The 22422-nt window shown below is 47.7% G+C and overlaps 1 protein-coding gene across 4 annotated transcripts in view; it reads left to right on the top strand.

Moving 5' to 3' along the window:
- The window catches only part of ETS1 (ETS proto-oncogene 1, transcription factor), a 122233-nt gene that overhangs the window by 85562 nt on the left and 14249 nt on the right, over positions 1-22422 (top strand). For 3 of the 4 annotated variants that reach the window (XM_084611984.1, XM_084611985.1, XM_084611987.1), the window contains 5 exons: positions 711-830; positions 1692-1892; positions 7817-7894; positions 9510-9758; positions 13804-14064. In XM_084611984.1, the coding sequence (XP_084468110.1) occupies positions 711-830; positions 1692-1892; positions 7817-7894; positions 9510-9758; positions 13804-14064 (909 nt within the window). The remainder of the gene's footprint in view (positions 1-710; positions 831-1691; positions 1893-7816; positions 7895-9509; positions 9759-13803; positions 14065-22422) is intronic. The other variant, XM_084611986.1, reaches the window with a different exon arrangement.

The raw sequence follows: 22422 nt of genomic DNA, 5'->3' as shown, positions 1-22422 counted from the left end.
GGCGCTGGTGCTCAGCATCTTTCAGGATCAGGCCCTAAAGGCATTTCCCAAAGCTGAGTGAAGTCAATGGGAAACTTTGGCATTGATTTCAATGGGCTTTGGAGCAAGACCCTAAGAGGTTTTCTAAAAATCATGTGTAGTAAACAATTTAAAGATATAATTATAGTGTAGATAATAGATTTGTGGTTTTCTGTTTAAAATCGCTAAGGTCTGACTTTCCCCATCTTAATAATAATAAACCTAGCTCTTGCATAGTGCTTTTCATCAGGAGATCTCAAAGCACGTTGCAAAGGAAGTCTGTACCATTACGTGCTTTTGCACTGGTATAACTCCATTGACATCAGTGAAGGAGTTACTCCTGTTTTACACCAGATAACTGAGAAGAGAATCAGGCCCATTGTTTTTAACCCAGCAGTGTCCTCACCCAAGAACATCCTTGAACCATGGCATGACCCCAGGTTAAAACTACCACTTCCAACCTGTGCTGCATTGAAGTGATATGTTGTCACATGATATCCTGCTGGGGAGTTTGTGGGTGAAGTTATAAGGCAGCTGGGAGGAGGTTTAAATTCACGTTGTTTGGCTCACTTATTTTTCTGATTCAGTTCTGGATGTATAATTCCTGTGGCTCCAAACTCCGTAATCTTCTCCCTTAGTGGGGCATGAGATTCGGTGAGTTGTTTATTTGTCTCTTCCTCTGCTTCTTTCAGATATGGAATGTGCAGATGTGCCTTTGCTAACCCCGAGCAGTAAAGAAATGATGTCCCAGGCGCTGAAGGCCACCTTCAGTGGCTTCACGAAAGAGCAACAGCGGCTGGGAATCCCCAAAGGTACGGCACAGTAGTGCCCAATGGCAGAGCTCTGTGCAACAGGCAAAACCGTGATAAACCAGAGGCATTTCTTCATCTGAAATATCCACTTCTCCAAACCTCTTGCTCCTTTCCATTCCATCTTTCTTGCCATCACCTTGATCCCTGGCTTCTCTGGCTGGAGGATATCACACAAGTGATATCTTCCTCCATTGCTTGATGGATTGATCTATGTGATCTCTGTCCACCCCATTCAGAAGTTGAGACAATCTTTGCTCTCATCTACCCCAGTGAGCAATATCGCTTTAATTGAGTTCCCTCTCGAGGCAGCACAGGGACCCTCTATCCAATGGGTCATGAATATTGTGCCATGGAAGAGTTTCAGCTCTGTTAATTTTTACTATGGGCAGAAGTGTCAGGTGTCTTTTGGCACGACCTGCAAGGTGCTTGTGATTTGAATGAAAAAAGAAAAGACACTGGAAGACTGATGCCCTTAGGTAGAACATGGGCTGTTATAAACTTTGTCTCAAGCCAGGGTTAGGAGCACAGAAAGACGCTGCAGTGACAGACTAAAGTAACACTCAGCCCTATCGGATGAAGCTAAACTGATGATGTTCTCCACCATTGTACATTATACTTATGTCAACCCAAAGGTGGGATCTGTGGGGCACGGCACCTGTCTGCATAGTTGTAGGGATTGCTGATATTTTGGTCCCCACTGAAGTGGTATGTCTGTAACACATGATGATTAAACAGCTGCTGTGTTCCACACTAGAAGCAGCTGCATTTCAGGGGGCGGGTGTAGTGACCACTGTAGATCCCTGACCATTAACTTCCTGAGAAGTCTTATTAACGGCTCTCTCCCGTGACCCCTTGGTGCAGACCCCCAGCAGTGGACGGAGACTCATGTACGGGACTGGGTGATGTGGGCTGTGAATGAATTCAGTCTGAAGGATGTGGATTTCCAGAAGTTCTGCATGAACGGGGCTGCCCTCTGCGCTCTGGGCAAGGACTGCTTCCTCGAGCTAGCGCCTGACTTCGTGGGAGATATTCTCTGGGAACATCTGGAGATCCTACAGAAAGGTAATTGAGTGGGTCACCACATGGGCTACACCAAGGGGCCTTGGATGCATGTATTAGAGGCAAACTGAATCTCAGGCCCTCCAAGAGCCCAGCTTAAGGTCTGACTACAGTAGGATTCAGTAATTTACCAACCCCTGGCACAGTGATGCCTCCAGACTTTTCAGCTAAACAGAATCTAGAGAGGACGTATGTGGATGGGAGACCTCTAAGGAAGATACAGGTGTGGCCGGAAGTGGTGTTTGTGGCTCTATGCAGCTAGGGTTGCCAGGTCAGGTTGACGAGCCTGGGGCTATGGCGGGCTCCCTGCCTGCCCTACCTCTGCATGGCTCCCGGAAGTGGCCGCCAGGTCCTTACGGCCCCTAGGCGGATGGCCTGCCAGGGAGGCTCCCCGCGCTGCCCCTGCCTTGAGTACCGACTCCGCAGCTCCCATTGGCTGGGAACTGCGACCAATGGGAGCTGCGGGGACAGTGCCTACGGGCATGAGGGCAGCACACGGAGCCTCCCTGGATGCCCATGCGCCTAGGGGCTGCAGGGACCTGACGGCCACTTCCTGGGAGCCGCGGTAAGCGCCGCTGGGACCCTGCACCCCATTCTGCACCCCAACCCCCTGCCCCAGCCTGGCGTCCCCTCCCACACCCAAACTTCCTCCCAGAGCTTGCAACCCCCCAACACCCTGCCCCAGCCCTGAGTCCCCTCCTGCACCCGAAACCCCTCATCCCCAGCCCCACCCCGGAGCTCGCACCTCCAGCCTGAGCCCTCCCCCGGACCCCAGCTCCCAGCCTGGATCCCCCTCCTTCACTCCAAACCCCTCACCCCTGGCTCCACTCCAGAACCCCCCCTCCACAGGTAGAGTCCTCAAACCCCTGCCCCCCAACCCTCTGCCCCAGCCCGGAGCCCTCTCCTGCACCCTGAACCCCTCATTTCTGGCCCCACCCAGAACCCACACCCCCAGCCCAGAGCCTATATCCCCCTGGCACCCAACTCCCTTCTCCAGCCCGGCGCCCTCTTCGCACCCTGAACCCCTCATTTCTGGCCCCACCCAGAGCGCACACCCACAGCCCAGAGCCCATATCCCCCTGGAACCCCAACTCCGTGCCCCAGCCTGGAGCCCTCTCACGCACCCCAAACCCTTCATCCCCAGCCCCACCCCAGAGCCCGCACCCCCAGCTGGAGCTCTCACCCCACTCCCGCACCCCAGCCCGGTGAAAGTGAGTGAGAGTGGGGGAAAGTGAGCAATGGAGGGAGGGGGGATGGAGCGAGCGGGGGTGGGGCCTCGGAGAAGGGGTGGGGCCTTGGGAAGGGGCGGGGCCGGGGTGTTCCGTTTTGTGCAATTAGAAAGTTGGCTACCCTATGCAGCTGATGTCCTTTTCTCTGAGGGTCTGTCTACCTTTCATTGGGGGGAGGGGAAGGGGGTGATTCTCAGCTTGTATGCACATCCCCAGGCTAGCTCAGCTTGACTGAGTGCCTAAAATAGGAGCGTGTCCATGGCAGCACGGGCGGGGCTCACGTTAGTCACCCTAAGTACAATCCTGCTGGACGCCTGGTACATGCTCAGATGGGTAGCCTGCGCCATGGCCCATGCCGCTGTGGATGCATGGCTGTTTTTAGGCTCTAGCTTGGGTACACCTGTGCATGCTGAGAATCACAGCGCCCTGCTCAAATGTAGACATACCCGAGTCAGCACTGGCTGCTGCTGGAGATGTCGTTCCGATAAAACATAAAGCAGAGGGTCCTGGCCAGTTGTGGTCAGTGAAGAGCTCCTGGCACTCTTTGAAAGAGGAAGGGTGTTAACACCAGCTTCTTGGCTGAATTCCAGGGCAAGGCAGGGACATTCTGCATTCCTAGAAATGAAAGTGTTTTTTTTTCCAAGGCATTCACCTTTGGCCTAACTGGTTCCATTGGGAATTTTAATCATTGACTTCAATGGGAGCAGCTAGGCCAACACTTTTAAATCACACCCAAACTTTCCAGTCGCAACTGGAAACTATTTTTCTTTGTTCCTTGGGTGTGGTTAAACAGCAGCTGTGTTCCACACCAGAGGTGGCTGCATTTCAGAGGGAGTGGGTGAAGTGATCTCTGTCTGATCCGATATCTTGGAGTGACAGAGCTACCTAAGTGGCTGATGAGGAGCCTGGGCTGTGTAATTGAGACACGAATAGTGGCAACAGGCACATCCAGTTCAGCGAAGTACTAAAGCACATGCTTGACTTTAAACATCTGCTGTAATCTCATTAATTTCCCCGAGATTTATGGCCCACTGAAGTCAATAGAATGGGCTTTGGATCTGGCATGTGCTGAATTGCTTTGCTGAATGGGGGCTAAAGATCTGGAGCAAGTGAAGAAGACGGTAGGTTTTAGGACCCCCTGAAGATACTGTTCCTTCACTGAGAATTTAAAGGAGCAGCTGCCCTAGTTTGAATCAGTGGCGATCTTGAGACTACCTTGCTGCATTCTCCCTACTGGGCTACTAAGGAATTACTAACACACGGTGAAGGGCCCAGAAAACTCAGGGGCACTGAGCAAATTAAAACACTCTGTAGCCCACTCTCGACCCGGTGATACAGCATCTAGTTCTTCCTAGGGCTGTTCCATAGCCCAAGCTTCCATTGCATTACGTATCCATATCCACGGCACCCACCGCCTGCCCTTGCCAGTAATCCAACTTGGGTGGCTCGGAGAGGAGGGGGATTTTGTGCCGTCCAAGAAACGCATTGTCAAATGGAGGTTAATTACTGATTGCTAATTTTACTGTCACCAGTGGTTTGAGAAGGTAAACATGGATGTGCATGGGAGCTGCAGAAGCCTGTGTTTTTCTGCTCCTTGTTTGGCTCTAGCGTCTTTTCAGTTCTTTTCTTTTTCCGTTCGTTTTTATTGAGCGCTTGGTAAAGTCACCCACGGTAGCGGGATGGTCTTGTGGTTAAGGCACTCTGTTGGTACTCAGGAGGTGTGGTTTCAATTCCCAGCTCTTCTACCAACTCCCTGGGGCAAGTCACTTGGGCTGAGATCCTAAAAGGTATTTAAGTGTTGAACTCCCACTGATTTCCCTTTGAGCATCTGGGCCGAAGTGACATACCCAACGAGTCTATGCCAGAGCTGGGAATTGATTCAGTGGGAGCTAGGTGCCTAAATACCTTTGAGGATATGGTGTTCTTTGCCTCGGTTTCCCCAGCTGTGAAATATGGAGAATGCTTTCCTACCTCACAGGGGGCGTTGTGAGGTTAAATCTATTACATATGTAGGGGCTCAGACTTTGCGGTAATGAAGGTCATGTAATTACCTAGGTAGATAGATGTCCTTAGAAGAAAACTAAAAGTCTTTTTACAGGCTAGGTCCTGGATTCAGCACTGGCTGTTTCTCCTGCAAGAGTGTGAGGACAAGAATAAAGTTGCAGTTCTGTCCATCTTATCCTCTGGATGAGGAACTGGGACTCAGGATGCCTGCGTTCTATTTCCAGCTGTTCTCCACACATGCTGTGTCACCTTGTGCAAATCATGTAGAGCCTCCGTGCCTCAGTTTCCCTGTCTGTAAAACACAGTTATCTGCATGCCTCTCAGAGGCCCAGGGAAATGTTTGTAAATCACTTTGTGATCCTTGGCTGAAAAGTATTTATGAATAATAAAAAGGGCAGAAACCTTGTGACTTCCAAACTAGGAAGACAGGGCCTGATCCTGCTCCTAATACAGTCAATGGGAAGGCTCCTTATTATTCACATAATAATGCCACCCAAAAGCTCTGCCTCAAATCAGGGCTCCATTGCTCTAGGTGCTGTACAAACACAGAGTCTCTGCTAGGTTTTAAAGTCTAATTGGACAAGACAGATTTTTCTATTCATGTTTTACAGATGGGAAACTGAGGCACAGAGCGATGGAGCAAATTACCCATTGTGCATTGGCCGAGCTGGGAATTGAGCAAACATTTCTTGAATCTTAATCTAGTGTCTTAATCATGAGCCCTTCGTTCCCAAGAGTAGCTGGTCATTCTCATCAGCGGGAGCGGGACCAGGGCCTTGTCTGTTAGACCCAAAGCATGTAGCTTCACCTTCACTAAACCACCCAGAAGCATTAGGTCACATGAGGACACATGGCAACCTCCCAGTCCCTCTTATTAAGATGCTTCTCCTGTTAGCTCTTTCAGAGCGAGTGACTCACCTACCACAGGCTGCACAAGGTATAAAAATGGCAGCAGCTGGGCGACTTTTCCTTCATGAATTTGGGTGTTTGCAGTCGTATTTTTCCAGATTTCTTCCTAAAATAACTTCCATTTACCAGCAGCCATCAGTGCCCTCTGCATGACTGTAAACCTAGCTGAAAGTTGCCCTTTTTAACCTAGTCCCACCCTTTCCCTGTGGTCACCCACCCTGCCGCTTGGCAGACTCCGTGGGGAGGGGAAAAGCACACTCGGGATTAGGTCTCTCTCCACAAAACCTTCCTTTGTTTAAGAATATTTTCCACCCTGCAATCCCAGGCGAGGAGGCCAAAATTAGCCTCCTTCGAGTGAACGTGCATTATCTTTGGTTAGTTTTTCTCCAGCCTCAGCAGAAATAAACACAGGCAGAGCAATTCGTGCTTTTATTTTTGTTGCCCTTTGTAATGTCACATTACCCTGTTTCTATCCATGCGCTCTGCAGCTGCTCCTGCAATGAACGAGGTGGGAACGACAAGAGCCAGAGCAGACACTGTGCAGCTTCCAAACTGGGAAGACAAAATTGGCTTCCGCATGGGAAAGCACTGATGTGATGGATGGAAAGGGGTGAACTGAGATGTGTACTGAGTGTACAGTTATTATTATTAATTCATTTCCAAGATCAGGCCCCACTGTGCTAGGCACTGTACATACAGCAGAACCTCCGAGTTCTGAACACCCCAGGAATGGAGGTTGTTCTTAACTCTGAACAAAAGGTTATGGTGGTTCTTCCAAAAGTTTACAACTGGACATTGACTTAATACAGCTTGGAAACTTTACTATGCAGAAGAAAAACGCTGCTTTCCCTTCATTGTTTTAGGAGTTTACCTTTAACACAGTTCTGTACTGTATTTGCTTTTTTTTTTTTTTTTTTTGGTCTTTCATTTTGTCTCTCCTGCTGCCTGATTGCGTACATCTGTTTCCAAATGAGGTGTGTGGTTGACCGGTCAGTTCGTGACTCTGGTGTTCGTGACTCTGAGGTGCTACCTCACACACACCGTAGAGTATTAAGTCGGAGTAAGTTGGTAGCTCTGCAGCAATGCCTCATGAGTGTAGGAACAGCATCTCCAGTGCCTTGCACCTTTTCCTTTGCACATGAGCAGGGTAGGAGCAGCAGAGGGGTGTATGGCCAACACACAGATGTGTTTTGGGCATACACAAGCAGCTAAAGCTGGTTGAAAAATGGGGAAATTTTTCTGAAACAATGTGTCCCTGTTTTTCATTTAAAAAAAAAAACAGGTTAAACAATGAAAAGGAGCCAAAATTAATGGAAACAAAACAATTAAAGTATAATAATCTATATAGCGAGATGACATGATTGTTGCTCTGAAGCTTAGAATGTTGAACCAGCGTGAAGCCTGGCTGAGAGCTCTTTTTTGTTCCAAATATCACCAGGTTCAGTCATCAGCTCTTTTACACTTGATCCATATCACCTGTACAGCACCACGGGATTTCAACAAGTAATTAATAATATTTCAGTAGTGCCTAGAGCTTCCAGCTAAGATGGAACCTTATTCAGCATTCTCAAAAATCACAGCTAGGTTTTTCCAAAGAATCTAAGGGAGTTAGGCACCCAGTTCAATGGGATTTGGACACCTAACTTGCTTCTGATCCTTTGAAAATCCCAGGTTAAATGGAAGCTGAATACTTTTGGAAATTCTGACCTCCATGTATAACTGAGAGTTTCAGCATAGGTGAGATTCCTGTGAGCTTGTTTCTTTAACTCCCCTTTCTTCTTTTAGATGAGATAAAGCCATACTCAGCTAACGGAGTGAACCCTGCGTACCCAGAATCCCGCTATACATCGGACTACTTCATTAGTAAGTCTGAGCCCCTTTTTCCCAAAGCTGCTCCTCTTTTCCTCCAAATAGTCCAGCATATTAACATGATTGCATCTGGCTTACAGTGGGCTGGCCACTAGCCTATTTAAAATAGCTGGAAGTGGTTAGAAAAGTGACAGTTGTTCTAGGGTTATCTCTTTTTTCAGTCTTCTGAGCCCAAACTGATTTGTGTGCTGACAAATTACTGTCCCAGTCGTGGCAGAATGTGCAGCTTTCATGGTATGATTATCCCTCTTCTGTCTTGTGTCCTTTGATCATCAGAAAGATATCTAATGTGGGGGGTCATCATTAGGCTTCAGAGTTAACATTCACTGAGACTGACCGGAGAAGTGCACACTTTCGAGCTGTTGCATCAGACGTTCTGTGGTCTCAGACAGACGTCACTTCATCAGTCTAAAACTTAAGCCTACATTTTTAGAAGTGGTCTCTGCTTTTTGTTGCCTAGATTCTGGGCAATCAACCTGAGACCCTTAGGACCTGACTTTCAGAGCATCTGCCCCTCCCACTGATTTTGAGTGGCATTGTGAGTTCTCAGCATTTCTGAAAAAAAGGCCCACAGTGTCTCAAATCAGGTACATCAAAATCCAGGCATTTTTGAAAATTTGGGCCTTAATATCATTTAAATGAGAGTTTAGATTCTGTAGCTCCAGATGGCAGCCATCCAGGGAAAGTGCTGGGTCCCTAATCTGGCATGATCCAACCCCAGTGCCAGCGCTTCAGAGCCCATACAGCAGGGAAAGATTCCATTATGCTTCGTGCACCATTGACAGAATCATCCGCTAAATTTGGATTCCAGACTCTCTCCGGTCAGTGGGAAGGGTTGGAGCAGAAAGGAACTCGCTTGGCTTTGATGCCAGGTGAAGCATGCTAGGCCAGCAGTGAGGGGAATCTTGTTTTTGATATGTAAACAGCAGATTTCATCTGAAAGTGGTTGAAGGAGAATAAGTGTAGAGCAGGGAGATGTCATTCTACAGGGGGGATTCTCCTGGCTGCCACTGCTTTTTAGGGAGGAAGAAAGTGCTAATCCTACTCCAGCATGCTACATAGAGCAGCAGTGCAACCCTTGCGTAAGTCCCACTACTTCTGATTATCCTAACATGCTGTTTACTCTGAAACCTAATGACAACACATATTCTCTCCTCGTGATTGTGAAGGTGAGCAACCTCCATGTCTGCCATGTCAATTGACATCCAGCTCCATTGTGATGTCAAGGACCCTCCTCTGCCTTTTCATACTCCATTTCCTGGGGAAACTGCTAGGAGCCTCCCTCTCGTGGTTTATCCAACCCTTCCTCCCATAACAGCTCTGCGGTTGCTCCTATTTGCTTATGGCCCAATCTGGTGCCCACTGAAATCAACGGAAGTTCTTCTTATTTGTTACTATTTATTATTTGTACTGTGGTCTGAAATCGGGGTGCCTTTGTGCTAGGCGTTGTACATCCAGACAATAGTAATTAAAAATATACCCCAAGATCTCACGATATCAGCATGTTACAGGAGACGAGAGGTAGAAACAGCAGTGGTCTGTTTAGCTTTGAGTCGTTGTCTTTTCGGTCAATCGCTAACATTAACCCACCCAGTTGCTCCTCCTGCAGGTTATGGCATCGAGCACGCTCAGTGCGTACCTCCGTCCGAGTTCTCCGAGCCCAGCTTTATCACAGAGTCCTACCAGACCCTCCATCCGATCAGCTCAGAGGAGCTCTTCTCCCTCAAGTACGAGAATGACTACCCGTCGGTCATCCTGCGTGACCCTGTCCAGACGGACTCCCTGCAGACAGACTACTTCACGATCAAGCAGGAAGTTGTAACACCAGATAACATGTGTATGGGGCGCACCAGTCGAGGTAAGGGCCTGGAGTCTCTCGAGCCTCTGCTTGGTTTCTCCCTGCACCCTGGGTGTTCCCCTCCCTTCCCCTGTACACGCAGAAGGGTCCCCTCTACCCTGGATGTTCCTTTTCAGGAGTCACCAGCAAAGAAACCATCAGCGCCCCATAACTAGTTCCACAGTGTCTGTTAGCCAAGGGTCTATATAACGTCCCAAAGCTTCCACGGGGTAAAATAATCCTAATGAATATTAGATCTCAAAGCGCTTTACAAAGGAGGCCCATATCATTTTACAGCTGGGGAAACTGAGGCACGGAGCGGCACGGTGACTTGCCCTAAATCACCCAGCAGGCCAGCAGCAGAGCCAGGAATGGAACCTAGGTCTTCTGAGTCCCAGTCCGGTGCTCTAGCCCCTCGGTAGCACTGCCTCCCGTTTGATTTCAGTGACACGACTGCAGTTTACATTAGCTGAGAATCTGGCCCAATGAATGGAACCTCACTGCTCCGATGTGAGGCGAGTGTTGTTTTCCCCATTTTAGAGGTAGGTTAACTGAGTCGGAGAGAAGGGCACTGGCTTGTCTCAGTTCAACATGAGGTCAATAGCAGAGCCAGGAATAGAACCTGGAACACCCTAAACCAACACCAAATGCCTTTCTAGGGTAACATTATTTAACTCCAAACACACAGAACCAGATTCTGCCCTGGTCTGAGTGGATTTGGCTCCACTGAAGTCAAAGCAGCTACACTGTTTTACACCAGCTGAGGCACTGGCTCATAAGTCCTATGCAAAGAGCAGGTGTTATCCATAGAGCACAAAACCATTTACAAAGGAGGGGATCGTTATCCCAATTTTACAGATGGAGAAACTGAGGCACAGAGTAGCAACGTGACCTGCCAGAGATCGCACTCTGAGCAGAACCCAGGTATCTCCCAGGACTTATCAGAATGCCAGTGTCGATACGAATTGGTCTTGATGCTCAATGTTACGTCTGTTTAATTTTTTAATGTGGAACAAGAACTGAAAAATGCCATGGGTTGGATCTTTGGGAAAAATCAAGCTGCTTTGCCAATCCCAGCATCATGCCCCCACTCACTGGAATCACATGTATGTCCGATGAAGTGAGCTGTAGCTCACGAAAGCTTATGCTCAAATAAATTGGTTAGTCTCTAAGGTGCCACAAATACTCCTTTTCTTTTTGCGAATACAGACTAACACGGCTGTTACTCTGAAACCATCGGGGCTATTTTCATTATTCTCCTCTTCTTTTTTTTAATTTCCAAGCTGGGAAAAGGTTGTTTGGGAGGGTTATTTTTTTTAAAAAACAACAACTTCGGCTGGTTAAACATTTATATAACACAGTCAAATTAGGCAGAATGTGGCAAGCCAAGGGGCAGCTGTGTTGCAATTTTAGGCAAGCCCTTTTGCAAGGGCTGTTTTTGCAGATCAGCTTCTAATTTGGTTCCTTCTCTTCTCTTGAACTTTAAAGCAGGCGTCTTGGTAATTCTTACTGAAATACTTTCACTATCATGACTCAATCTTATACCGGCCTACAGGCCCCACAAGCCTCAAGGGAAGGGTGTTCTTTTGACATAACAGCCTCTCAACCTAGTGTTAGGGAAAGAGGATCATAGAGAGAGGCCTCTATCAGTGATCCCCTTAACATTTCATTTGTGATTGAAGAAACACAGTGGTCAGGATCCTGGTTGACACTAAATCCTGCTCTAATAGTGTAAATGCACCCTCCATGTTGGTGTAAATATATTAGGGATAAGATCCCTTAATACTGCTAGAGTGATATTCAAGGGGACTTAGTATAAATGGGTATCCGGCCCCCAAGTTTATTATTATAAGCTTATTATAATTTCCATGCAAAAACAACATTAGAAGGGTGTTAAGGTTGCAAATTCAAGCCTTTAAAAGCTAAGGAATGCCAGAATTAAGGCTACCCATGCAACCTGAATTTGGCCCCCTTGTGCAGATGCCTTATGATACAGTCTTTAATTACATGATCACATGCTTTTTTCTCCACCTTAGCATGCTCAGGGCAGATAGAATCTTTAGAGAATTTTTTTCAAAGGCTCATAACTTGACTGAATGTAGGTGGATTTTCACATAGATGACAAAAGGCCTGACCTCCCTGCCAAATTTCAAGTCCTGGTACAAAGCATGGAAGGGCTAGAGCTTCTCAACAAAATGGTTGTATGATTTTTTTAACATGGGCAAAGCACTTTTTCTCTAACCCTGTTCTGAGAAAATGCTGAATCATTTTTGCTGAAATTTTTCACCCCCCAAATATAGCAGCTTGAAGTATGGACATTTTCAGCCCAAATCGATGAAATTTGGCAAGTTATAAGCAACTGAAAACAAGGAATTATAACTGGAAAGTGTTGGCCAATCTTAATTATAGGCATCGTTACCTGCGTCACCTGTAGTAAAATAATTTAAATTAGAGATGGACCTGCGCTGGGACCTCAAATTTGAAGTCCTTCAAGACAGAAGTGAAATAATTATTATTGACATATAAATCATCATCGTCATTAGGCTTCAGAGTCAGCACACCATTAGGATGAATGGGAGCTAATGTCCTAAAACTCAGCCCCTCAGTCATTGAAAAAAATGTCAATAGGCTTTCTCACCCGCATTAGTTAAGCTTTTTTTGCTGCGAGAGCTGTTTAAACTAGAACACAACAAATATTTGGGTGAGCATGCCAGCTCCATTCCACCCTCCTTTCCCCTGTGAGATTTACTATTTGGGTCTGAGCCGCAGGCAGTTCAGTCAGTGGAAATTTCTCCAGGAGCTCTTACACAATCCCAGCAGCTGTTTTTAGCCTAGTTTGGGAAATTAATGAACTTGAATGATCCTGTTACGCTCTTAGCTTGTCAGCAAAGAGGTTGAGCAACAGGCAGAGTAAGGGAACCCAGAGAGTGCAGTTGAAGGCTATTTTTGGGTCCCTTTTTAGCCCCCTGAACTTTTTTTTTTAAATACAGGGAACCCAATCCTTAGCTGGTGTAAATCAGCATTGCTCCATTGAATTCAGCAGAGCTCCCTGCTTTACGCTGGCTGAGGAATTGGCCCCTAATATATTGCTCTCTGTATAGAAAACAATCAGTCGCATAAGTGTAGCCCAGATGTGAGCATCTTAATGGAGGAGAAAAAATAGTTCTCAACCCACATCTTTTCCCCTTGGTTTACTGCTGCTTGGGGGCGTTGGGGTGCTAAGAGCTTCTGTTATGATTTCCTGCAATAAAACGGGGCAGCAGAGTCTTGTAGCAAAGAAACTGAGAATGAGGGTTAGCAGGACCTTGTGCCAGCCTTCTGCACAGGGCATGAATCATACCTCTGCTTACACTGTTTGGAATGTGCAACTGCATAATTTACTCTCTGAATGTACCTGGTTGTATGTAAGCTCTCCAGGGCTTTGTAAAGTGTCGTGCAGGCCTATCGTGTGGGCTCAGGTCAGGAGATTCAAACCCAGATCCTGCATGTGTGGATCTAGGATTTTCCTCTGCACCTTTATATTGTGGCTGTAGCTTCCACACCTGTCTTTGGAACATGTGGTCCTGCCTGTCTGTTTTAGTGGTGTATTTCTCTTCAAGACCCAGCGCAATCCCCTTTCAGAAGGTGGGTCAAATTTAGGTGGCCACAGATGCAGTTCAGGGTATTTCTCTGCATCTGGGGTTTAGACTTGGAGTCTGGATTCCTGGGTTCTTTCCTCGATGCTCTAGGTGACTCACTCTGAGACCTGGAGCGAGTCCTTTCACTTCTGTGTGCCTCAGATTGCCCTGCTCTGTAACATGGGGACAGAAATGATACACCAGCCCCATGGATGTCAGTGCTCGATTAACATTTGCTCTGAGGGGCAGAGTACATTGGGACAGCAGTGTCTTGTCTGGCTTGGAGCTGAATGTAGTTAGCAGGGCTGTGGCTCCTTCTGCTGTCTGCCTGGCTGGCAGATGGAGTACACACCTGGGGCGTTGTCCGACTCCTGACCTTGATTTGTGGATCTCATTTAAACTGCCTCCTCGCAGGCCGGGTGATTCTCATTCTCCCTTCTGCTTGCCAGGTAAACTAGGGGGCCAGGACTCCTTCGAGAGCATAGAGAGCTATGACAGCTGTGACCGCCTGACGCAGTCCTGGAACAGCCAGTCGTCCTTCCAGAGCCTTCAGCGCGTCCCCTCATACGACAGCTTTGATTCTGAGGACTACCCAGCGGCGCTGCCCAACCACAAGCCCAAAGGCACCTTCAAGGACTATGTTCGAGACCGGGCTGACATGAACAAGGACAAACCAGTCATTCCTGCTGCTGCCCTCGCTGGCTACACAGGTAGGGTCACCTGCCCCAGGGCAGAGCCTTTCCGAGACAGCTCTTGGGTTCCATTCAGAAGCGAATCTGGGGCTGGTGAAAGGGGTGAGATTGGCTGACTTGGAGACTGGAGGTCTTGATGCGCAGGACAGGTGCAGTGAGCAAACCATCCCCCCTTGTTTATGGGTCTCAGCCCTGACTGAGAGGGATGGGGTCTATAGGGGGAGAGATGAATGGGTCCCTTCGAGTGGCCTCCAGCACACCAGTCTTAGTGATGGCGTTTGGGATGTGAACCTTTAGGAGTGTGACTGAGAGGCACCAACTACAGATGAGCTCAGCCCTGTACTCTGGGAACCTGCATCAGGGTCTGCATTTTACCTCAGTTCCCTGTCTGTGGAGGAGGCTGGTCCAAATACCCCATAACTTTGGAGATACCCAGAGTCTGGGTCCCAGTGTCGTGACATGGGCCCATCTCACTGGCCATCTCACTTCAGTCTCCAACTATCTATTGGAAGAAAATAGCTTTTGGGCATTGCTGTGGGAGCAGATTCCTAGCAGTGACCTAGAGGTGAGAGTCCCTGTTATCCCATCATGTCTCTTGAGCCGGTCGGTGTTGGTCTCATTTGTACCTGTGCAAAGCAGGTGCAAAATTGCCACCTTGCTGAGTCCAATAGCGGTTTACCCTTACTTTGCACAGCTGTGAATACACCATGTGCCAGGCGCTGGAGAGCCAGGCCCCTTACTTTTCAAGGTAGGTGTTTTCATCATCATCTAGGACAATTTTTCACCTCTCCGTACTGTTATGCAGTGTGCCGTCCACTTCTCTGCAGCCCTCAACCCCAGAGGTGGCTGCATTTTGCGAGGCACTGCACAGTCTGAGTATAGGTTGTGAAATGCTTTTTTAGCCTTGGGAATGGAAAGTGATGGAGGTATAAAGAACCTGATTTTGTCATGGCTTCACCCTTTATGCTGTCCTATACACCGAATATTAGCACCTGCCATTTGCTTTGAACAGGTGTATGGCAATGGAGAATTAGGCCGTATACATCCGTGAAGTGCTTCTTTCTGACGCTATGTTGCACAGTACTCCAGGAGCAATACCAGCCTCCATCTGTCCTTACTCACTGTGAGCAAGGCTGGCAGAATGGGACCCTGGGCATGCACACAATCCGTGGAGAGCTTTTCAAGGGTGTGGATGGCTGGGTCTTTCCCCTGCAATATTGGAACATTTTGTCCTTATTTGTTTCGGAATCTAGGCAAGCAGATTTTGTTATTGAACTTTGTACTGATTTTTCAGTTTGGGGGGCGGGGGGGAAGTAGGGGAGGGGGGAAGTTGATCGGACTTCAGAACTTATTTGAAACCTAGATCAAAGAGCCAAAGAGGTGTGGCCCAGTATCTTTTGTCAGGTCCACTTCCACTCACGAATAGTGACCTCTCATGCACCTACTGGTGGCAGCTGTGTGCTGGAGGAGTCATGAGGCAGAAATAGCATGTGCAGATAAAGATCAAGAGGCTCAGAGCAGATCCTGAGGTGAGACCCTCCCAGAAATCTCCACCCACTCACACAGTTCCTCTTAGGGCTGATAATTTTATTTTTTGCGGGGGGGATGAGGGGGAGGTGGGAAGATAATTTTTGGAGCTATGTGTAAAAAGGAAGTGGTTTGTTGCTATAGCTTTAATTTTAGAGAGACATCAACCCAGCTGACTGAATGGGAGTCTTTTAAGTGACCAGTGTAAAAAAACCAATTGAATCATGTTGCATTCCTGTGTTAGATACTGCCCTATAGGACATGACTAGTGAAACATATACCTGTGGGAGGGGCTGTGCGACATAGTACCGTACATTCATCATGGCTCCATTCCATAATACACTTAATTTGTTTCCACAAAGTAGGCCCTGGCATTATTTTGCCCCCAAGCCAATGAATTCTTTCCACTTCTAATAGAGCTTTTCACCATGGGAATCTCAAAGTGCTTTGGAATCCTGACGGCCCTATGCACTCGTGCCAATCCCCATTTAATGGAGGAAACTGAGGCACAAAAGTATGTTGCTGAATTGGGGCAGAGCTGGGTATAGAATCAAGATCTCCTGTTTCCCAGTCCCACGCTCTCTGAGTACAGGACCATACTCTCTTCTCCAGTAGGGGGTCTTGGCATATGCAATACAGGGCACCCAAGTGCCCATTTTCATGTACAGTTACTTTGCAAGCAGTGGCAAACGTTTTAGGACATTTTATGCTGATGATCAGGCCTATGTTTTCCTTTGATCAGTTTCCTCCCATTGCTTTATACCCTTCCTCTTCGTATTCGGTGCCATCACATTCTTCAATGGGAGACACTTAGCAGGGTTGCTGGGGCCAATATGTGTCAGGGAGGCATCTAATGTGAGTCCCTTTCCAAAGCCCACTCATACAATGTGACTCTAGACCTAGTGTGGTCAGACTCTTCGCAGAAACTTGACTGAATCTTCTAGACAGCCGACCATACAGAGGGAGAAGCCTTTCCCCTTCCCCAGCATCAAGGGAAGCTCTGCTCAATCTTTGTTCTGCTCATCAGAGTCCTGAAGTCAGTAGGAGTTTTGCCTTGAGCTCGGTCTTGAGACTGTGCCCTCTCCCTAGTTACAAGTGCTTGTGCTGTTTCTCTCCAGCTTTGAAGCTCATAATTTAGAGCCGGGCAAAGTTTTTCAGACAGATAGGTTATTCTCAAAAAAAAAAGACGGTTTCTGTTCGACCAAAACTATTTGTGAATTTGGCTCAAATTCGGTGAATAGATTTGACCAAAAAAATATATATATATTTATTTTTAAAGTCAACGCATTTTGTTCTAGAGAGACAGGTGGGTGAGGTAATATCTTTAATTGGACCAACTTCTTGTTGGTGAGAGAGAAGTTGGTCCAATAGAAGATGTTGCCTCACCCACCTTGTCTCTGTAATATCCTTGGACCAACATGGTACAACAACACTGCATACAGAATTTTGTTTTGACGCTTTTGAAATGCCGTGTTTTGCCTTTTTTGTTTTTTGTTGTTGACATTTTGGAGTAGATGTTTAGGTAGATTTATTTTAAATGACAGAAATAAGAAAGGTAAAAACCCACCAGTTCATTTTGGGGCAAAAAAAAAAGCATTTCATTTAACCCAAAGTGAATTTTCTTTCAGATTGTTTTGACTCATTCAGCTGTATTCATAATCAGCTGTCAATAGCTAGGATGTATAGAACACAGAGCATGTGCCTAACAGAAGGCCAAGGGTCTCCTAAAGAGCCCTGGGTGCACCGTCCATTGCTGAAACTGAACTACCCTCACCTCACTGTCTGCCCCAAACTAAACCCAGGCATTTCACTTCACTATTATGTGTGATGTGATGGACCCTGGACAAAAAACCAGAATGCCAATCTCCGTAACGGGTTAGATCCTTTATTCCACCCAGCACTGCCACCAGTCCAGAGCATCTCTTTGGACTCATGCCTCCAAGAAGTGCCATCTTTACTTATTCCCATACAAAAGCACTCTTGACTACAACCCAAATGCTGCATGCTACATGTTAATGTAAGAAACATGCATGCTTTTATGGTAATCTCCCTAGCCAAGTTTCAAATACCATTTTGAATCGGGGGGGGGGGGGGGGGGAGGGGAATCCCTAAACACCAGACCCAAGGTTTTTCCAAAGTGACTGGTGATTTGGGATGCCTCCATTTTTCAGTGCCCAGACCTTAAAGGGGCTTGATTTTGGGGAAGTGCTGAGCACCTGTCCTCTGAAAGCCAGGCTCTTTACAAGCATCTTAGGTTGGGTCCCCTGGAAATTGAGGCACTCAAAATCACCAGTCACTGTGAAAATCATGGCTTTAGGTCATTGGCCTTTGCTCAGTCTAGTGGAGTTGCTGTCTTTAGAGCTCAGTTTAGTAAGGGACTGGACCTGCCTCATTATTGTAGGACAAATGCTGCAGCAGATCAAGTTTGTGGATGTGTCAATCCAGAGGTGTGATTATAAAGACCCCTGATTCTCCAGGGCCTTGCATTTCCTTTCATCATTTACACCCGGAAAAGGGAATACAGCGTGGGTATAAAATGCAGCCATGTGGACCTGGTTGCAGGATACAATCACTTTGCCCAGGCGCAAGTGACAAAACAAGCTCCAAAGCAGAGGAGAATTGAGCCTCCAAAATTCTAATCTGGATTAAGACACTTCCGAAGTCTGGGGGTGTTTGGAGCTGAGGTTTTGGTTCAGGCCATCTTTATAATGGGCCTTTACAACCTCTGGTTTTACTGCATGCTGCAGCTTTTAAATTAATAGAGACAGTGGTGAGCCCAGAAACATGCTGGTATTTCACAAGCTCCTCCGCTCCAGGAGATAATGCCCAGAGCTCCCACTGGGAAGGGACAGGGCTTCCCGATATAAAAATAATAATAAATAGCAGAAAAGCAAAACAGGGCAAATGGGATGGCGAAGTGGAAGTCAGGACTCCTGAGTTCTATTCTTAGTGCTGGGAGAGAAGGGGTTTCTAGTGGTTGGAGCAGGAGACCTGGGAGCCAGGATGCTGGGTTCTGTTCCCAGTTCTGGTAAGGAAGTGGGCTCTAGCGGCTAGAGCAGGGGACTGGCAGTCAGGACTCCTGGGTTCTATTCCTCACTCGGTCACCAACTCACATAGTGGCTTGAGAAGGTCTGAGTCTCCATGCCTCGGGTCACCATCCTGTAAAATGGGCACAACAATCTTTACCCGTGCATCAAGGCTCCGTTGATGTTTGCCAAGCGCTTTGAGCGCCTCTGAGCAAAGACATTGGGCAAGCGCGTAGTATTTTTGGCCGCGATCCCTGTTTTGTATGTAAGACATTGAAAATATCATTTGGCTTTTGTTCTCAAGAGCCTGCTTTGCCGATGGCACTGGGAGGTGCCGGTGTGCTTTATCACAAGAGAAACAGCACGCCGATGGTATCAGCCCTAGGAGGCGCACAGTTTGTAGAGAAGGTGCATTCTGGCGGAAGCCCAGCTTGCATTTGATGTGTTCGTAACTCAAGCTAGCGAGCAGACTTTCAAAGCCGCCTTATCTGCCCCCACATCTTGACCTAATTTAACAAGTTGCCATGGTTGCTCGGAGAGGTTGATGCAATTTTCTTATCTTTGGGGGAAGAATGTAACTTCGCAAGAGTTCATGAAAATTCAGTTTCTAACCTGTTTCCACTCTCACAGGGACATAGCTAGGTCCGCTGAGACTGCTCTTCTGAAAGATGATTCCCCTTACCTACTGGGGGGGGGCATTTTCAAAGTTCAGTGCCCAAACGCCAGCTCCAGCGTTGAGATTTTCAAAGCAGCCTAGGGGATTTTGACACAACTCTTCCATTACAGTAGGGCGAGTCGGGTCAAAGAGTGAGACCTGTTCGACTCTGGAATGATCTCCCAAAGGGAAGCAGTAGAACCTCCAACCCTTGAGGCTTTTAAAACTGGACACACAAAACACTGGAGAACATAGTGGAGAGAACAAAGCTGCACTGGTCCAATGTAATGAGTTAGCTCTTAAATCTCTCTGATTTCTGTGACCTGTTTTTTCCATGATGCGTGCCGGGAATCTTTAGCCTGACCCACTTCAGCCACTGATCTCTTAGCCAAGGGGACCATCTAGTACTTCACACCTCCTTCTGCCCATTGTGGTCACTTGCCTGCACCACTGTGGGCTGGTCTCCAGCAAACAAAATAGCACACAGAGCAGAAACGTGGGGTGTGTTCGCTTCACAAGGCCTAGTGCGTCAGCTTCTCTGCAAAGCCCCTGACATTTGGCTGTGGCTTTCCATAGAGTTATTATTTGTTCTGCAGTAGTGCCTGGAACCTAGTTGATTTCAGAGCCTTGTTGTGCTAGTCACTGTACAGAGACCTGATCAAAGACAGCTCCTGGCCAAAGAGCTTAGAACCTAAATAAACAAGGCAGAACAATTACCCCCCGCCATTTCATGGATGGTGAAGCAAGACCCAGAGAGATGAAGCAACTTACCCAAACTTTTACAGCAGATCAGTGGTCGAATGAGGAACTGAACCTAGATCTCCTGAGTCTTAGGCCATCACTAATGAGTAAGAAGTTACAGGTGCTTTAGAGAGTAGCCTGGTGCCTAAGGTGTTTATAGCCCCAAATAATAGTATACTGGGTCTTAATTAATAGCATGCATTAGTATGCAAGAGTATTACGCAATTATGCAAATTAGGCACTAGTATGCATGGTCTTAATTTCATTCTTAGTGACAGAAGTGCTGCCATGTCTTTACTGTGCTGTCAGGGAAGAAGACAGCCACCATGAGACTGCAGGGGACTATCTGGCTCCCCTGAGACTTCAGCTCCGTGATACATGCAGAAGCATTTCCATTGAACGAATCACTCCTGCAAGTGTCACCACCACTTTGCTCAGCTGAGATCCAGACCTGAGCCTCCCCTTCCCCAACTGCCAAAGGTCTGACAGATGTCTCCAGAATATGCATTGGAAAACCCTTCTCTCCCCGCAAATCCCTCTCCCTATTGCAAAAGCCAGGGGCCCATATTGGACAAGTTGGTATTTCTGAGCGAGGATTGCCTGTTCCATTTAAAAGTGAAAGAACACAGCTGCTGGTTTACAAGAAAGAAACAACAGCATCGAAGAAAGTGGGTCTCTTTAGGAGATCTGCATACTCCTCCTCTTCATGCTGCCACCCACGCTGCCGGCTGAAACATACAGGCCCGACAGGTGCGATCTGATGGGGTTGGGGGGGGGAAGTGTGATCTCTCCAGCCAACGTCAGAAAGCCTGTTAACTGCGCTGTTCTCGGTTCCTCTCAAGTCACAGGAAGAGATGCTCAGGGAGGCACATGGAATGTGGCAGCCTGGACATCTACATTCAGTGCAGTTTCTTGGGGAGAAAAGGCAGAGTCCGGATGGCATTCTTGACTACTCTCTGCTGCTGGAGAAGGGTGAAGTCGGCCATCCCTGTGAAGCTGGAGTGGGTCAGCTGTGAGAGTTCATAAGTGCATTCAGTTGCCTCTGGCGGACAGACAGAAAGTGGCTGTTCTTAGGGGCAGGCGGCTGTGGGCAAGTGGTTGTTTCCTTGCCTACCCTGTTTGGATTCCGGTTCAGTATGAACTTTACCTGCTGTTGAGGGATGATTTCAAGCATAACTTTACATCCTAGTTTCCCCTACGACCTGCTTCTAGCTTCCACTGCAAGCGGCTCTTCAAGGACCGTTTCTCACCCTAAGGTGGAACCCAGCGGATGGGGCCCGGGCTTGGTTCAGTGGTCCATGTGACACCTGCCAGACATATGCAAATGACAGTAAAATCAGCCCCATGCAATGCTGCCCAACCATGACCATAGCTCAGCTTTTAAAACAAAAATGTACAGCCCGAACCACCGAGCAGCATGACCTTTGCAATTCAGAGTTGACTCTTCAGTGATACCGTTTTACTAGTCACTCCTCAGAGCAGTTAATCAGACTATGGCATAGCAGGTTTTGGGTGCCATGAACACAGATAGTATGTTGGACTCCCAGTGCCACCTTCATGACAGAGGCCTGAGACTCATCAGTACCCCCCCAATCCACCCTCCACCTGTCATGTGGGCTGGTGCTCCCTAGCTTGCATGCTCCACCGTGGATGCTTCCTGGATTCTTCTGAAACTAGGGATGATCCCAAACCAGAACGCTGGCTCTGATCAGACCCAAACTTTGAGGCAGTCTGGAGCTGAACTTTGCCACTGAGATCCATCTCTGATGTTCCTCTAGGATGCTCCTACCAAAGCAAAATTTGGTGAGGGAGAGACAGGGAAGAATTGCCCATGGTTGATATGCGGGATGAAATGCAGAGGTACACCCTCACCACTGCCCAAACCTGCCCAGGGCCAGCAAACAGGCCTCAGCCCCTCCTGATTACACTGGTCTCTGAAGCTCTGACATAGGAGGTCCAGGCCAAGGTCAGTGCATGACAGAAGGGGAGGCCGCTCTGGAGATGTTGCTATGCCCACTTGTTGTGTTTGGTTGGAACCACAAACCACACAGCAAAAAGAATAGGTGCGCAGCTCTCGTTTTTTGTTTTGTTTCTTTCAAACAATGTCATTGGGGGAGGGGGTGTGAAAATCAGCCAGAGAAGGAGTGGGGTGACATGTTTCAGATAGGGCCTTACCATGTAAAGTAATGGCCTGTCTATGCTGGTGGCGGGAGGGAGGAAAGAAGCATGGAGGGGGAGTTCTACAGATATAGCCACACTAGTGCAAATAGTCTCTGTAGATTCATTGCACCTGTAGATTCAGTGCAAGAGAGGGCTTGAACCAGTGATTTACCACAGTACATTGCCCTGGTGTAAACTCCATCTGTTACTCATGCAAGCACTTGTGAAGTGATGCAAGTTTCCTGAGTCGAGGCCTGCCTGCCCCTC

This window comes from Lepidochelys olivacea (assembly GCF_965140295.1).
Source record: "Lepidochelys olivacea isolate rLepOli2 genome assembly, chromosome: 22".
Taxonomy (NCBI): domain Eukaryota; kingdom Metazoa; phylum Chordata; order Testudines; family Cheloniidae; genus Lepidochelys; species Lepidochelys olivacea.
Note: the sequence above shows the minus strand (reverse complement) of the source record. Positions and strands in the feature narration are given on the sequence as shown.